Below are 17945 nucleotides of genomic sequence, written 5' to 3' on the forward strand. Positions count from 1 at the left end.
ACAGCCAGGCACCCACCGTCCCTGCTGCGGGGTGGCACCATGGGGTGCCGTGTGGCAGCGATGGAGATTCCCACCCCAAACCTCTCTGTGGCAGCAAAAAGCCAGGGCACGATGACCAGTGTCACTTGTTCCATCATCCAGGGATGTCAGTTCCAGCACCCAGACACGACCCCAGGAATCCTGACCCCAAACAGCCAATGGTGCCAGAGCAGGTGATGCCAGTGGTGACCACCACCCTCCCACTGAGGAAGAAAATCCCAAAGACAGCAGCTGCTAAAGAGCATCCCGAGTTTATTTGCCATCGCTTTCCCTCGCGGCAGAGGGGGTGACTGTACACATCTCATGCCAACACACCAGAGGCAGGGTACAAAAGCAATGCCCTGGGCCCGAATTTGGGGGCAATTTGGGGGAATATTTCTCCCCAAGACACAGCAATAAATAAGGTTTTATTCTTTAAATTTTATTATTATTATTATTATTATTTATTTTGTTGGGTTTTATTTTTTTCCTTTTTATTCCCCCAGGAAACAAGACTCTCACTTTCTGGAACTGTACAAAATTTACACAGCGAGGGGAGGGGGCATTTGGCCTTGTCGAAGGGGGATGGAGAGCAGCAGGCACGGCTCTCCCCCGTCCCCCTCCCCACCAGTGCCGGCAAGGCCGGGAGCTTGGCACAAAGCAGCACCCAGGGCTGGGGAGGGGAGAGGCACATGGATGCAGCTGGGGCAGCTCCTGCAGCGCCAACTCACCCAGCTGGGGAGGCAAGGAAGGACAAGGAGAGACCAGTGATGTGCTTTCTTGTGTGGCTTTTTTTTTTTTTTTCTTTTTTATTCTTTTTTTCCCTTTGCTTCCGGAGCCTCCACACCTCTGGAAGGAGCCGACTAACTGGATCCACCCCCAGTCGTCCCTGAGGGGCAGCCTGGGATCATCAGCATCATCCCAGAGACAATGGCAAGGACCCCATGGCCAGGGCATCCCTGTAGGGCTGGGGCAGAGCTGGGCACCGTGGGCAGAGTGTGGAGCTGGATCTTATCCCTGGGGCTGAATGTCTGAGGGTAGGGGGTGTGGCTGTGCTGAGGGAGATGGGCATGTGGGTTTTGAGCAAGGGCTAGTGCTGAGTGGGCCTGGCCAGGAGCAGACCCCATGGGGCTTGCGGCATGTGCCAAAGCCACCTGGATCCTTCCTGGCTGCCTGCACCCACCCTTTAGTGCCATCAGCCCCACGGCACCAAAGGAGGAGGGTGACCTGTACTGGGAGCATCTCACACCCCAATCCCTCCCTTTCCCACCGCGCAGGTGTTTCTGCAGCTGACGAAATACCCTTTCCCCTATTGCGGAGGAATTTTTTGCAATACCCTCAGAGCAAACGTTGCCCACCTCTCCCGCGCACCCCTCCAGTGGCCGCTCCGCAGGTGCCAGCCCCAAGCACCCCGGCTGGCCCCGCCCTGGCACGGCTTGGCCAGTGGGCATCTCGGGCTGGAGGCAATGTCTTTAAATTCCTCCCCCTCGCGTGACCGTGGTACAAAGCAGTGATGCTCCTGCGTGCCCGGGGATGAATCGTGGCCACTTATAAGGGCCAGGAGCAGGCAGGATCGCCCGCGGCAGCATCGCCCCGGGCAGCGGGGCAATGGCCCTGCTCCGACGTGTCCCCGGCAAAATAAACCCTTCTACAATATAGACTTCTCTTTCTGCTGAGGCTCCGGGCAGCGCCGAGTTGCGTTTCAACTCCATATCGAAAAATAACTCTTGAAAATAGCAGCGGTGCTCGGCAGAGGGGTGCGGGGCTGGCGCGGGTGCCGGGACGGACTCTGCCACCCCTGATTGTCCTTCTCTCCCTCCCGCCGGCCAGGCCATGGCCGGGTCCCCGCCGTCCCCAGCGCCGCGCCGGGGTCCTCGCCGCGCGTCCCGTGCGCCGCCACCTCTCTTGTGCTTACACCCAAAGGCATCCGTGCGCCCCGCCCGAGCACAGCCGCGCCCAGCCATCGCCGATGCTGTCCCCCCTCCCTCCAGCCCTCCAGGGCCAATTCCCATGGGAAATCCTGGAAAGGTCAACCGCCGGCGGGTGCCCTCGGTGGTGCGCTTGCGGGCCGGGGGGAGCGCGGGGGGCCGGGGCGGGGGGCGAGCAGCGCTTAGAAAGGGGGGTGATCCATGTCGTCCAGCCAGGAGCCCGGGCTGGTGGGAAAGTCTGGGTACCCGACGCTGCTCCCCGTGGAGATGTCGGAGGTGGGCCCCCCCCCGGCCATGGCCCGCAGCGTCTGACTCACCCCCTGCGCCCCGTGGGCCACCAGCCCCAGGCTGCCGTCCATGGCGTAGTCCAGCCCGTTGAGCAAGGGCGGGTGGGCCGGCAGGGACGAGATGGAGGACGGCGACTGCGGGAGGCCGTAGGGGCTGCCGTCCCGCAAGTCCTGGTACGTCTGTCCCGTGCCCTCCATGGAGAAGCCGCCGTTCAGCAACTGTCCGCCCGCCACGTCCCCCACGGAGCCGTACACCCTGTTGTTGTGGCCGAGCTCGGAGAGGATCTGGTCTTCTGCCGGGGAGAGGAGGGAGAGCGGAGGTGGGGGGTCAGCGCGGGGGGCAGCCCCGCGGCCCCCCGGCCCCGCTGCGGCGCCGCGCTCACCGCGGAAGCTGAGCTCGCTGTCGCTGACGCCGCAGTCCTCGGCCGAGCTCTCCTTCTCCAGCTTCCCTCCCCCGCGGCTCCGCTTCACGCTCTTGTAGAACTGCCCCCAGCGATGCCGCCCCGCGTCCTTCTTCAGCCGCTTCTCCTTGGCCCGCCGGTTCTGGAACCACACCTGGAGCAGGCAGTGGGGACATCGCTGGCACCGCGGCACCGCGCCACCCTGGCAGTCCTGCATGGCAGCAGCGCCGCAGTCCAGCGCCTCTACAACCCTGCACCCATGAAACCCAGTGCTCCAGCATCCCGGCACCCCGACATCCCAGCACCGTTACATCCCGGCATCCCAGCATCCCCGCAGCACAGCATGCCAACACTGGCACACCAACATCCTGGTCTGCCGACACCCACACAACCCAGCATCCCCAAACCCCTGCAAACCTGCATGCCAGCACTCCTGCCCCCCAGCTCCCACACCCCCATGCAATCCAACAACCCATCATCCCTGCAGCCCAGCTTCCAGGCACCCAGGTCACTCCGATACCCCTGGCACCTCTGCATCCCCTAAAACCCAGCGCCCAGGCACCCCAGAGGGGACCCCTGTGCCGCCTCCCCTAGGGGCAGAGTGGAGAGGGGCACCCGCGGCCTCACCTGCACCACCCTCATGTCAAGCCCCGTCTCGGAGGAGAGCTGCTCCCTCACGTGCCGGGCAGGCTTGGGGGAGTTTTTGTAGGCATTCTTCAGCGTTTCCAGCTGCTTGGCCGTGATGGTGGTCCGGGGCCGCTTCGCTCCTGCCTCGGAGTCATCTGCAAGCGAAGGAGCCGGTACCAGCCCAGAGCAGCAGCACAAGCCACTGGGGAATGTCTCCCCAAAACCAGCTGCCCCCGAGCCCGCAGCGACACCTTCCCACAGGCATCCAGGGACACGGGCCACGGCCACCCCTCTGTGCGCCGTGCCCCTCGCAGCCTCTTCGGGGTGCCTACCGTTCTGCTTGGCAGTCTCGTAGTCCTCCTTGCAGACCAGCCGCCCGTCCTCCATCAGGTAGAACTCGTCGCCCGTGGCCAGCTGCCGGCTGCAGATGATGCAGGCGAAGCAGTGGAGGTGGTACACGAAGTCCTGGGCTTTGCGGACCACCTGGGTCGGGGGGATGCCCTGCTGGCACGCCGTGCATTTGGTCCCGAAACGCCTGCGAGGAGAAGCGGGCGACCCTGAGCCCCCTGGCAAGGTGGGGTTTGCCAGGACGGAGACCAGGAGACAGGGCAGAGTTTGAACCAGCAATCAACCTTATTATGCATGACACTTCACACGGCAGGGGTTTATCTTCCTCAGAGTGAGAGACCGGCCTAATGGAGCCGAGGAGGGTTTGATTTTAATGATTCTTTTAACTAATGCTTATAGGCTGCCTGATTTTCCCCTGCAAGGACAGTACATATTTCATCCACATTAATACCAAATAAATTAATTACACCATCCCGCTGGCATGATGAATCCCAGATTAATGCAGAATGATGGGGCTCTTACACCGTAACGGCGGCCTGAGAGGGGCGTGGGGTGGGCTGGTGTGGGGCACGAGCAAACCCACCAGCACGGCTGCAGGGAGTGTGAAAGGCACGTGAGAGAAGTGTGGCAGCCCCACGCAAGGGGAGGTAAGAACGGGAAAAGAAGTGTGGAAGGAGCATGCAAGAATGGTGCAAGGAGCTTGCTGGGAGTGTGGAAGCAGCGTGAAAGGAACGTGCGAGGATGGTACAAGAACGGTGCAAGGAGTGTAGAGGATGCATGTGATGAGCATGCAAGGACCGTGCAAGGAATGTGGAAGAAGCATGCAAGGAACATGCAAGAACGGTGCAGAAAGCGTGCAAGAAGAGAATTCGGTGAATTAATGGCACGAGGGTGACACGTGCCATGAGAAGGAAATTGAAAGTGGGTGGACATTCCACTGGCGTTTTCAGCAACAGATGCTGTGGGATTGATCTGGGGCCCATCCCCACTTCCCACTGGCACCGCAGGGGCTCTGCGAGGTCTCCCCTGCTCCCCGTAGCAGCCCTAAACACCCCAGGACACCACGGAGCCATCCTGGTGTTGCAGCAGCCCAGGTGACAAAGCTATCAGAATAAACCTGTCCCCATCTGCTTTAAAGGAGGCAGCACAGCAACACCCAGCCCCTTTGGCCCCCCGCCCCAAGGCTGCAGGGGCTGGCAGTGGCATTTGGGAGTGCCCGGGAAGTGCAGCCACTCCAGGCACCTCTCACTGTCCCCAGAGGTCTGAACGTCCCCCAGTCGTGCAAAATCACCCTCAAGCTCCCTGGCTACCCATCCCCTCCAGAAATCCAGGGCACAGCCAGCAAAGCTGGGTCTCTGAGGCTGTCCTTGAGTCATGCAGGTGTCACCCAGGGATGGGTGGCAGGCACTGGGCATGAGTGGTGCCAGCACAATTTTAGAGTGTTGGAAGCAGAAGGTGAGAAGGAAAAACCTGTTTTTTCTCATTTTCTGGGCTTATATCCTAAAGGGAGAGGCCCTGGACATCTGCTGGGGAGACCTCAGCTCTCCTGGAGTCATCTGGGAGGGAAGGTGGGAGAGGAAAGGAGTAAGTGGGAGAGGAGTGGATAGGAGATGGACAGGAGAGAGGGGAGGGATGAAGGAATGACAGAATGGAGGATAAAGGGAGGGATGGAGGGAGGGTGGGAATAGAGGGAAGGAGGAAGGCAGGCGTGAGAGAGGGGTAGGATGGACAGAGGATGCTCTTCTGCTCCCAAGGCTGAGCTGGTGCCCACTCTGCAGCACCCATCCACTGCCCGCCCACCCCCTCTCACAGAACACTATAAAAGCCACTTTAACAACTGTCCCAGCATCCCGGGGGGTTTCCAGACCATCCGGGAACAGAGGACCCAGGACAAAGCCACCCACAGCCGTGGATCAAGAGCTGCAATTTGGGGGAACAAAAAAAAAGACAGAAATCAAAAATGGATCTGATCCTTTCCACAGCAGCGCCTGCATTGCCAAGTGCCTCTGAAGCTGGGCTGAAATCCTCACGTTCCCTGCAGGTTCCCCACCCCGAGATCAATGAGCGGTTAAGGAAAGGTGAGGTGCGAGCGCCCAGCTGCTATTGATTGGCACCAAATAATCCAGGCAGGACCTCATCTGAGAAAGTCGCTGATCTTTCAACTCCAATTAACATTGATTACCCGCACCTTTTGGGTGACTATTTAAATGACTTGGAGATTAATAGGCTGGAAAATATCAGAAGTGAAGTGTTATTACCCAGGCTGGAGTGGCCACTTCGACCGTCTCCGAGAAGGAGAAATCCAAGCTGCATCTTTGGTGCTGATGCCTGATGAGGCTGATGAGGATCTAGGAGGGCCTGGGGATGGGAAGGCAGGGGAAGTCCCGCCTAGGGACTAATCGCAGTGGCTTTTGGCTGGTGGTGAGGGGAGGTGGGGACAGCCGGTGTGGCTGGCCCTGAATGGGAGGTGGATTTAGACCCCGAGAGGCAGCGGCTGCCTTTTAGCTGAGCCCCATCTCCTGCATCCAAGCAGTGAAAGGCACCCACCGGCCAGGATCCAACCCCTCTGCTCCATGGCGATTCACAGCCAGCACCAGACCCAGCAAAAACCTTCTCCATCCCTTGGGAAAACTCCCAGATTCCACCGGCAGCCAGGGACCAGAGCATCCTCACAGCAAAGCCCATTTTTAATGGGGAACAGGTTGTCCTGTCTCATGGGAGCAGGGAAATGCCAAGGCTGGGGCATCACACAGCTCAGAGGCAGCTGCCAACGCAGGCAAATGAGGTTTTCACACTAATGGGCGCAAAATAAAATGGATTTTAAAAAAAGAAGAGGTAAAAGGTGAAGGGAGAGAGAAACAGCATCAGCAAATCCCGAGGAGGAGAGCGAGGCACTCGGGAGGAACAGGCAGCGTCATCGCTGCCTTGTGCAGGTTTCTCCTGCCCTCTAGCTCCGAGCGGAGCCGCGGCCACCCGAGCCGCCGCAGGATGTCACCCCGGGGGCCTGAACGCCAGCACAGGGGAGGGCAGGAGCACCAGGGAGGTTTGGGGCTTTCCGATGGTTAAATCCCAGCAAGCAGCATTCAGCTTGCAGCCGCTGCAAAGCACCGACATTCCCTTCATTTCCACAACAACAACAACAACAACAAGTTGTAGGAAGATTTTGGAGAAATTATGCTTAAAAAAAACCTCCCTCCGCAGGCAGGGAGATGCTGCTTTTGAGGGGCTGTGCCCCGAGGGGTACTCACTTGAAGAAATCCTCCTTGCAGTAGACGCTGCCGGCCCGGGAGAAGCAGCGGTCGGCCAGCTGCATCTGGCAGTCGGCACACTTGAGGCAGGAGCTGTGCCAGTGCCGGTCCAGGACCTTGAGGATGAACTTGTCCAGGATGTGCTGGTTGCAGCCGGCGCACTGGGGGATCTCTGGCCAGGGGGGAGAGAAGAGCAGCGTCAGCCACCGCAGCCCCCTCGGGGCTCCCAGCCGGCTGGCAAAGCCCTGCGCGGGCCCGTCCCGGGGCTGTGTGGGGTGAGGAGCTGCCACCCCTCAGCTCTCCGGTGTCCCGGCGCATCTCCCTTGGCAAGCCTTTGCCAGAGGCCGCTGGGACAGCCGAGCCCCCGGCCCCGCCGGCTCCCCCGGCCCCAGACACACACACGCGATGCTTTTCCTCTCTGCACCCCGTTTTTCAGGCCGTGTCCTGCTCGCTGCCACGCTTTCCCTGCCTGCCTCTGGCTCCCTCTGGAACGGCACAGCCCCCAGCCAGGGGCACAGCTCGTTGCCCCCCACGGCCACTCCTGTTCCCCAAGGGCCAGGCTGCCGAGGTGACCCAGGGGTTCATCTGTGGGGTCCCAGCGGTGCGGGGCACCCACACCTCCACCGCACCAGCAGAGGCTTTTCCAACACGGGCAAACATCCCTTCCCCTCCGCATCCCCAGGGCCACGAGCCACGCGTGGCGGCCACACCGGCCCCTCCAGCAGGTGCCCAGTGCCCCTCTCCCTGCAGTGCCAGGCTGCCAGGTCCCACGGTCCAACACCCCTTCGGACCCCGGTTTTGCTGCGGCAGGGCCAGCGGGATGCTGCTTGCTTTCTCTCCCATCCAGCCGGGGTGCTTCAGACTCCTGTCACTGGACACAGCTGGAAAACGTGGTCTGAAGCAAGGCTACGCTGGAGCAGAGCAGCAGGGACCGGGAATATCGGGGCTACTAGCCCCATTCAGCCTGCCCTGCATCCGCCTCTCACACTGCGGGAGGAAGCTTGGAAAGGGCTTTTCCTGCAGCAAGGGGTGTCCCTGGCCATCCAGATCCCCACACAACGTCTGCCTGGAGATGTCCAGCTTCCATGGATCTGGAGAGCTGGGTATTCCTTTCTCTCTCTGCCCAGAGCTTGGAATATATGGGAGGCACGGTAAAGTCTGCAGGAGCAGACTGCCCGGTGAAAGCCAGGCACGTAACACTGACCCACACACATGGAAGCAGGTGGATTTGGGGGGGGGGGGGGGAGGGGGGAAGGAAAAAGCGTTAAAAAGAGAAAATATTGAAAAAAAATAAAAATCAAGAAAAAAAAAGAAAAGGGAAAGAAAATTTAAAAAAAGAAAAGTATTTTTAAAAAGGAAAACTACAAAAAAAAGGAAAAATACGAAAAAGGAAAAATATTAAGAAAAAGGAAAAATATTTTTAAGACAGAAAAAAGATATAGAAGGGAAAAGGTTTTTAAAAGGATAAAGGTAAGAAATGGATAAAAAATGAATAAGATAAAAAGGAAAAATATTTTTAAAGGAAAAAATATTAAAGAAGGAAAACATTTACAAGAAGGAAAACATATTAAAAAAAGGAAAAGGGAGGAAAGATTCAAAAAGGAAACAGGAAAAAGGAAAAAATAAAGCAGAAACAAAAAAAAAAAAAAAAAAAGAGAAACAAAAAACGTGAGAGAAGAGAGGAAAAGAATGGAATGGTACAAGGGAGGAAAAGAGGGGGAAAAAAGAAAAGGGGGAAGGGAGGAAAAGGGGAAAGGGAAAGGGAGAAAAAGAGGGGGAGTAGAAAAGAAGGGCAGGGGGAAGAGGAACGAACGGGCAAAGGAGGAAATAAAGGGGGGGGGCGGGGAAGGAGGAAAAGAGCACAGGAAAATCTCATATTGTTACAGCCTCAAACAACATTATTTCAAAATCCTTTGGGGTCCTGCCACGTACCTCACGTGAAGGCAGCTTATTCCACCATTGCCCGGGTCAGACAGCTACAATCCCAGTGCCCTTCAGATCACAGTTATTGCTGGCATTCAAGCCTCTGTCGCATTAAGACATTATTATTTTATAAATGAAATTTTTAAAAATAATTCTACAGCTTCTATAGGTCCCTCTTTCCCTCCGTATTTTGGGAACACCTGGCTGCTTCCCTCCCGTCCCTCCACCACCGCGGCTGCAGGTCGGCACCAGCCACGTTTTCCACGCTGGATTTGTTAAACCCGTTTGAGAGCAACGCGAACACCGCTGGCACCGGCGGTGGCACCAGCACACCAGCCCCAGGAAATCCTCCTCGGTTACTTCACGAACGCGTGTGCACCTTCAGGAAGGACGTTTTATCGCTACATGATTATTGATGTAAACACGTGTGTGTTTATATGCACCCATCCTACACTCTCACGAGCCAGCGAACAGCTTTCCCCTTCCTAAAAGCAGCAACACTGCTCAATTTCAGCAAGCGAATAACTGCAGCCGGGAATACAATATCTCCCTTCCAATTTCCAAAAAACCCTGGGGTTTTTTTTTAAGAGGAGACCGATTTTCCTTCCAATTTCGCTGTAGATGTAAGGCACCAACCGCACGGACAGGTGTCTGCGTGTGCAGTGACGCCCGTGTGCACACGCAAGGATGATAACAATAATAACAATAAAAATAATAACAACAACAACAATAACGAAAAGGTGAGCTGCCAGGGGAACCAGGAGATGTCCCTCTGGTTTGCAGAGGGAAAATATCTAAAATTCAAGCCCTGCACCCTGCTTTGTGCTTTGCCAGAGGTAGCTGCCTCCCTGCCTCGCATTTATCGCACTCGTTTTAACTGAATTATTTTTTAGAGCAGGAACAAAGTTAATGGATACAATTGGTACATCAGGAACGAGGCGCTCCCTCGCTGGCTTTGCCCACCGGCATCCCCCGGCTCTGCGCACAGGATGATCCGCTACCCTGCTCCGCGGGAGGCACAGCCGCGGGGTCCCCCCTCTCCGCCCGGGGACCACCCGGACGATGCCGCAGCCTCAGCGGAAACCCTGCCCGCGGGACCTGCGGGGGCCACCCCCGGCCCGGGGCGATGTGCCCGGGAGGGAACCGCACCTGTGCATCCCTGCCGCCCGCCGGGCGGGATTGGGCCGTGCCCATGAATGCCCGTGGGCAGATCCGCAATCCCCCGCCTCCCCACGGACCCTCCCCCGCACAGGGACCCGAGCGATGGCCGGGCAGGGCCGCACGGCCCCGCCGCCACCGTGATTTATTAGCGGCGGGTTCGTCTTCCCAGCCCTCCCCCGCTGCCTCCCCGACGGGAAAAATTAGAGAAATAACGATGGAAACGAAACAAACTCGCCGGTGGCCCCGGTAATCCCTCAGACCGCAAAACCCCCTCTGAAACCGAGCGGGCGGAGACGCGGGGGCAGCGCCGGGGGCTGCGCGCCCCCAGCCCAGCCCCGCCGGGCACCGGGGGCCCCAACACCGCCCGCTTTGGGGCTGCGCTCCGCTCCTTTGGGCCCCAACACCGCTCCTTTGGGGCTGCGCTCCGCTCAGCTCCGCGGGACGGACCCGCGGGGACTGCGGAATGGGCGCCGGGGAATGCGGGCGGAAAACCGGAGCACAAAGGCGGCCCGGTCCGCCGGCACCGACCCCAAGGAAGGCACTAGTCCGGGGATTCCTCAAAAAGTCTTTCTGCGGGGAGGAAACCTCATTCCTTCACATGCAAAACCCTTCCAGTTCAATTCTCTGCTGCGGGTAAACGACTTTCTCGGCGGCGATTAATCACTCCCCCCGCTCCAGCCCCTTGGCCAGAGCCTGCCGGCACCCGGGCACTGTTCCCACAGGCTTTGGCACAAGTTTTGACTTCGGTGAGATTTGCAAAACAATATTCATAAATAATATTCGGTTTTTATTTTTAACAATCCCGTCTGCAAGGCTAAGCAAGGTCTGTCGGGGGCGGGGGGAGGCAGCTCGGCTCCCCAAAATCCTGCAGAAGAAGATGCTGTAGGACACAGCCTCTGCTAAAATAAGGAGGCTGGTGGCTAAATAGAGAAGAAAAACTGAGATTTAATAGTGACTAAAAATTAAAACGTCACGGATTTTCCTCGCACACACGATGAAATATCGAGGTGCTGCTGGGGGCTGGGGGTACACCCTGGCTCCTTCTTGGGAAGGAGTCCCCTGCCCAGGGGCAATTTCCTTCGGCTCGGCGGGGGCTGTGTACTGTGTCAGTGAGGCAGGATCAGGCCCCAAATCTGTCACGACATGAAAGCAGGTGGCTGGGAGCTGGCAGCGGCCGCAAGGCTCCGGCTGGGGCAGCGGGAAAACCACTGGTTTACAGCAGCCCAGCCTCATCTATTTTCTTTCTGCCGATTTTTTTTGGGCATAAATCATTATTAATAATAATAATAACAACAATAATAGCAATACTAGAGATACAAATAGCAATAGTAGTAATAATAACAGTAGTAGTGATAATAACAACAACAACAACAACAACAATATCTCTTTGGATTCTCTCCTGCTAATTCCTGACATCCATCAGTCAGTAGAGGAATGACAATGTCATGGGCAAGGGAGTTTGGTGGCCCCGAGAAGGGCCAGACCAGGGAGCTATGCTGGGGCAATGCTGCTCCAGGATGGTTTAGGCACCTCATTTTTTTTCCCCAAATCAAGGGATTTCGAGGCCATAGGAGTGACCCAGAGGCCCGGAACCGGCGCCATGACTCGGGATACGGCCGTGGGACAGACTCTGGCTGTCGCCGTCCCTGTCCCTGCACCGGCGCCAGCTCTGTGCCCCTGACTGGGATTTTTCTTCCCCTCTGCTGCGGTGAAAGAGGTTAAACGGGCCCGCCTGCCCCCCTCCCGGAGCTCGGCAACGGGACCGAAACGGGGGATAACGGGGACAGGCCCCACAAAGAGCCGCGGGCACAGACACCACCGAAAACCCCACGGAAAACGAATTCCAGCCGCTCGGGGGGCCAGGAACCGTGCGGGGCACGGAGCGGCGCGGGGGCTCCGCGGGGCAGCGGCCAGGGGTGAGGGAGAAACCTGTCCCGGAGCGGACACCCCCGTGCCCCCCTGTGTCCCCCGAAGTGCGGCCGGACCCCGGCCGGGCTGTCCCGCGGCTCGGGCCCGTCTCGCCCCTCCTCCGCTCGGGATCCCTCCCCTCAACTTTCTCGGTGCTGCTGTGGGGGGGGGCCGAGCATCGCCCTGTTGCCCCCGGCGGGGTCCCCCCGCTCCGGGCCCGTAGGGACGCCTCGGGTCTCGGGAACCGTTTGCAAACGGGGAGAAATAATAATAATAATAAAAATAGCAATAACAACAACAGCAGCAGCAATACCCTCGCAGGAGGCCGCCGGCGGAGGCCCCCCCGCGCAGCCCCAGGGCGCACCGGGCCGGGGGCTCACCGGGGCACGGCCGTTCCCTATTATCCACGGGGGGCATCCAGCGTGGTGCGCGTGCCCACGGGATGTCCCCGCGTGGGGCTCGGCCCTATAGGAATGGCGGGGCTGACGGCCCCTATGGCTCCCACACAGCTCGGGTCCATCACCCCCCGTGGGGTCCATCCACCCGTGTGCGCACACCCCAAGCCGTGCCTGTGGCACCCCACGGACGCGCTACCTGTAGCTGCAGGGCAGACACGCGCCCGTACAGACACACAGGTGATGTTTGGATAGACACGGATGGCGGCGGCATCGCTCCAGGGGCCGCGCGGCGCCCAGCCGGGCTCGCCATCCCCGTAACACGCACGGCCCTGGCTCCCTTCCCACCGCCGCCGCTCGCCGCCTGTCGCGATAAACGATAGAAGCGCGGTGTCGTGCGCTGCGGGCCGAGGATGCGCGGGGCGGGCGGGGGCCGTGGCCGTACTCACACGCAGAAACACTCACACACACACGCAGAAACACTCACACGCACTCACACTCACACGCACTCACACACTCACACACTCACACACTCACTCACACGCACTCACACTCACACACTCACTCACACGCACTCACACGCTCACATCCACACACGCGCTTGCACACGCACAGCCGGAGCCGCGCCGTCCTCCCCGTCGGGGCCGGGCCCGCATCGCTCCGCACGCCGCCCGCGCCGCTGCCCGCCCGCCCCGGGGCACCGCTCCGCATTTTCACGTCCATGAACGGTGCTACACGCTGGGAAAAATAAACGAAAAGTGCAGAACCGGGAGCGACCGGGAGCGGAGGCACCTGCCCACCCGCAGGGCGCTGCCCCGCCGGCCCGGGGCCGCCTTTGCGGCAGGGAGCGAAGGAGGGAGAAGAGAAAAGCGTCCTTACGTTGCACCGGCACACCGAGGATCTCGGGAAGCCCCTTGACAGCCCCTTCGGCAGCGAGCGCGGAGCTTTGCATCATTTTATTGGCCCGGGGGGCGGCGGAGGGGAGAGAAGAGGGGCGGGAGAGCCGCGGGCCGGGCCGGCGGAGCCCGGCGGCGGGAGGTGGCGCGTCCCGGTGCCGTGTCCCGGTGCCGTGTCCCGGTGCCGTGTCCCGGTGCCGTGTCCCGGTGCCGGTGCCCGCCGGTGCCGCCCGCCTCCCATTCATTCCCCTGCGGGGAGCGCGCCTGACGTCACCGCCCGCAGGGGGGCGGGGGCGGGACGGGCCCCCCGCAGCCAATCACCGCCCGCTCCGCGCCGGCGGGGGCGGGGCCGGGGCCGGGGGGCGGGGCCTGCGGGGAAGGGGCGGGGCCGGGCCGTGTCCGGCGGTGCCATTGGGGACGGAGAGGGAAGAGCCCAAGGCCGCTCTCGGTGCTCAAGGACCTTCTCCCGCTCCATGGAAGGCGTTGGCGAGTCTCCGGTTCGGACGCACAGCCCCAGCCCTGTCCCTCCTGCCGCTGGGAATGGAGGCTTAGCTAAGGGCACTTGCCTGGCTCCGGCGGACACCGGCACATCACCATCCCGCGCCAGCATGAGCTACTGCCCAGCGGCTGTCACCCCGCCATGGCAAGCTCTGCTTCCGCAGGTCGCTGTAACACATGCCCGGGGCCTGTCCCAGTGGTGCCTCTCCAGGGACACATCTGGGCATGGAAAGAGCCAGCCCAGCTCCACGGTGCTGCAGTGTGCCCAGCCCGACAGCCCGCTGGCCGTGGTGGCACAAGGGTGGCAATGCCAAAGACACAGGGCAAAGGGCTCGGCGTGGCTACGGCTTCCATGAGGATCTCCCTGGGGCTCTGCTGAGGGAAAACCCTGGAGCATCCCAGCCCACAGCGCCAGAGGGAAACCGGTGTGGTGGTACCTGGCAGCGAAGGGCTGAGCAAGGAAACTCACTGAAATGGAGCTGCAGTTAGAGTGGGCGCCTCGAGCACCACCCTTCTTGATGCTCACCGTGTCACCAGCTCGGGGACAATGGTGCCAAACAGCCCCGATGTGCTGGGCCATCCCGCTCTGCCCAGAGCACCAAGCAGGGTGAGACCCCCGGGACGGCACATGGCACTTTCTGGCAGGGGCGGGAGGATGCTCACCCAGCCAAGAGCACAGCCACCCTCAGCGCAGGTGTGCTCATGACAAGCCTTCGTTTCCACACGGAAATGCAAGTTAGGAAGAGGCTTTTCCCACCTGAAAAATCCTGAAACCCTCCACCGCCAGGAAATGTACAGGTGGGACAAGCCAGCAGCTGGGAAAAAAAGCTAAAAATAAAAGTAGTAAAAGCTAATGAATGTATTAAGCCTGATGGTTCCTTAAGAAAAAATTGAAGTTTTTCTTTGAGATGCTGGGGTTTGACCCCCAAAGTTTCATTTTTAGGAGCAAAACCCCGTCCAGCTCATCTCTCACCTTTGAGCAGGGACCGGTGTGTGCTCATTGCACGAGTGAGCTCACCCTGCAGTTCAGCGAACACCAAAATCTGCTTCCCACCACAGGGAGGTGAATCCCACCCCATCCCCTTCTCCCCCAAATCACGCTCCAGCCCTTAAGTGCATTAAGCGCAGCCGGAGTCCCGCCGGCCCCGGCCACCTGCGCTCCGCAGCCCCTCGGGGCAGGGGCCACCGTCCCCCCCCGGTCCCCAGCCAGCCGGAGCGTGGCTCCCAACACGCAGGAAAGCAGGTCCCTAAGGCAGATTTACGGGAGAAGTTTAGCCGGCCGCGCGGACAGACGGACAGACGGACGCTGCCCCATCGCCTCCCTGTCCCGCTGCTTTGCATTTCCAACCTATTTCCCTAATTATTCCACCGCTGCTGGGAGTCATCGCGGTCTCCCAGCTCTCTGGCACGCTCTGATTTATCTCTCAGCCGGGATAACAGCTCCCCCCCACCCCCTTCTCCTCGGGGAATTCAATTTTCATTCATTTTTCTGCTTTGCCAGATTGATCCAGCCCCCTCCGCCCTGCTCTGGATCACTCATGGAAGTGGTGAGCAGGCAAAGGGAGCCACGCAGCACCGAGCCTTCACCTTGGGGAAGCACCGTGCTGCCGGGGGGGGGGCTGCCACTACCAAAAAAAACACCCCACCAGCATCTTCCCCGTGCTCGCTCTCACATCTTCCCAGTGGAGCCTTCATCCCTTCCTCTCCTGGTAGCATTGCTTTGTTCTCCTCCATCCTTCCTGCTGTCCATCTGTTCCTTATGTTAGTGGGGTGGTTTTTTTGGTCTCTTTATGGTTTTTTTAGATCACTTTGGGTTTTTTGGTCTCTTCTGAGTTTGTTTTTCCCATCTCACAGGAAGGAGAGGGTGGTTGAGATGGGCATGAGCTGCTTGCCCAGCAAACCCCCTCTGTGCCACCCGAAATGCTGCTGGGTCCTGGTGGCACCCAGGGAGGGGGGTTATATGTGGTGGGTGTGAAATGCCCCCCTCCAGGCTTTCTTCTCCTCCCAGAGCAGCCCGCAGAAGGGTGAACGTCACGATTTTCATCAGGTTGCGTTTCTGGGGCAGTTTTGGGGGGCTCTGGCCCCACACAGATGCCCTGCTCCCTCCTCGGCATTGCCTGAAGCCCTGTGGCCCTGCAGCCAGATGAAGACACGAGCAGCACGATGCAATGATGCAAAACCCACCGACGAGCAGGGATGGTGCTCCCACACCTTCCCTGCTGGGATTGAGCATCAACAAAATGCAGGTAAATCCCAAAGCCTGTGACAGGACACAGACCCAGCCCCCCCTTGTGTGCCCCAGCCCTGGGCACATCGGAATTAGGGCTTGGACACCGTGTCACCGAGGGGGACATCAGCTCCCTGGTGCAACAAGGGGGTTTCAAGGCAGAATTGGGGAAAACATAAAGGAATATGAGGGAATATAGGGAAAAAACACTCTGGACTCATGCCTGTGGGATGCAAGTGCAGCTCTGTCCCAGTCAGCAAACCCCAAGCAGGTTTGGGGGTGCCAGGGAGCTGAGGCTTTGTGCCACCCACGCAGCGAGTTTGCCAGGTGCCAGCCCAGCTCCCGGAGTCCCCTCGTGTGACAAAACCAGCCCCCCCAGACCAAGGGGGGAACATCCTTGCAGGTCCAAAGCTGCCACAGCCACCTTCTGGCATGAAGCCACCTCCCCTCTGGGCAGCATCGGCTGTAGCACCCCGAGCCCCACTGCTCCCCACCTCTGAATTATCCCAATAATTACCCCCCCACACACACATCCCTATCGCCAGGACCGGCCTGCAGCGAGGACAAGCACACCGAGACCCGGGTACTCACCAGCAGCCAGGGAAAGCCTCTCCCCTCGCGGGCAGGGCCGTTGCTAATTGTAATTGAAAATTAATCGGCACTCAGAGAACCCCCGGTGATTTTATGGCTGGACCGCGGGTGGAGAGAGAATGCCGGTGGAGAAAGGCTCTTCCCTGTGCCGAGGAGGGAAAGGGAAGAGGTGCAAGGCTGGAAGGAGAGAGCGCTGAAGGGGTGGGAAGGTGGCTGGGTGTGCGGGGGGCTGGCCACCGGCCTCGCGGAAAATTAAATTGCACTTGAGGGCAAATTGTATTAGGGAATAGCGGCCGCCTCGCGCCAGCCTGTGGCCATTTGGGTAATTAGCCCCAGGGACCCCCGGGCTCGTGGCAGTGCCGGGAGCAGGGAAGGCACCCCGGGGGCTCGGGGTGGGGCCCCCCAGGACAGCCTGTCCCACCTGCGGGTGCGGCCGCAGCAGTTCGAAGCTCCCGCTGTGCAGCGCCGGGGCGGTGGCCTGTCCCCAAGCCATCCTGAGAGGGGCCACAGTGCGGGGGACACTCCGAGCCCTGCAGCGGCCTGGCCCCTTTGTGCCCTGCACTGGGGCTCCCCAGGTGTTGGAGGGGGACACTCCTGTGCCACAGCCCGGGAGAGCCGGGGCCGGGAGGATTGGGACAGCACCAAACAGGATTACGGAAAGTCTATTTAGCAGACTCTCTTTTTCCTGCCGCTTTAGGCTGCGGGCCTGTCGGGGCTGCTAATCTGGGCATCCCGCTAACCCCCTTCCGGCAGCGCCCACCTCCCCAGCCCTAATCCCCCTCACCCACCTGCTGCACCCCCTGCCCACCCCGCCGAGGTATTTTGGGGCTGAGGTAACCACGGGCAGCCCCACATCGCGATCCCTCGGTCCCACACAGAGGAGCAGCTGGTAGGGAAGGGGGTGCGCGGGGGGTTATTGATGTTGGGGGCGAACCCCCCAGGGAAATCAAGGAGAAGGAGGCAGCAGGGCTGCAGCGATGAGCCCTTCCCCATCCATCACCCGTAGTGGGCAGGGCCAGCCCCGGCCGGGGGGACTCAGCCCTGCTCCGCGCTGGGACGAGCCCACCGAGTACCCACTCAAGGGACATGGCCAAGGCCGAGTGGGCCAGAGGTGGCAGGACAGGGGTGCCAGCCCCACAGCGCCTGGAGGCGTGACCACGCACAAACATTAAAGGAGAGATGGAGGGAGAAAATTTATTTCACGGGCAGGTGAGGGAGGAAGGGCTGACGGAGCCAGAGCTCCCGGAGCCAGGGCAGCAGTGGAGCCGGGCAGCCTCCTCCCCATCCCGCCAGTCCTCGCCTCCCACCTGGGCAAAGTGAAGATATCAAGAAAAAGGCTCCAAATCGGATTGACACCCCCCCTCCCCCCTTAATAAAGTTTATTATCGGCCGGGCTCTAATCCTTTTAAATCCCCCACGCGGGGGGATGGGCCAGGATTAGGGGAGGGCAGCATAATCCCAATGAATTTGTTACAGGGGGATTTAGGCA

General features: G+C 59.9%; 1 protein-coding gene across 1 annotated transcript; it reads right to left on the reverse strand.

Annotated features, from left to right (window-relative positions):
• Nucleotides 1-2128: 2128 nt before the first annotated feature.
• On the reverse strand, nucleotides 2129-13214 carry LHX4 (LIM homeobox 4). Its single transcript, XM_069022943.1, has 6 exons — nucleotides 13124-13214; nucleotides 6858-7029; nucleotides 3594-3796; nucleotides 3262-3416; nucleotides 2617-2788; nucleotides 2129-2526 (listed from the first exon to the last, which is right to left on the reverse strand). The coding sequence occupies exons 1-6, from the start codon at nucleotides 13197-13199 to the stop codon at nucleotides 2129-2131; spliced, it is 1176 nt and encodes a 391-aa protein (XP_068879044.1). The 5' UTR covers nucleotides 13200-13214.
• Between the last annotated feature and the right edge of the window lie 4731 nt (nucleotides 13215-17945).

This window comes from Aphelocoma coerulescens, chromosome 8, assembly GCF_041296385.1.
Source record: "Aphelocoma coerulescens isolate FSJ_1873_10779 chromosome 8, UR_Acoe_1.0, whole genome shotgun sequence".
NCBI lineage: Eukaryota > Metazoa > Chordata > Aves > Passeriformes > Corvidae > Aphelocoma > Aphelocoma coerulescens.

Coding starts and splice junctions, on each gene's coding strand:
- LHX4 (XM_069022943.1), bottom strand. CDS start 13,199: ATGATGCAAAGCTCCGCGCTCGCTGCCGAAGGGGCTGTCAAGGGGCTT. Junction 7,030..13,123: donor CCTCGGTGTGCCGGTGCAAC/GTAAGGACGCTT, acceptor CCCCCTGGCCAG/AGATCCCCCAGTGCGCCGGC. Junction 2,527..2,616: donor CAGCGAGCTCAGCTTCCGCG/GTGAGCGCGGCG, acceptor TCTCCCCGGCAG/AAGACCAGATCCTCTCCGAG.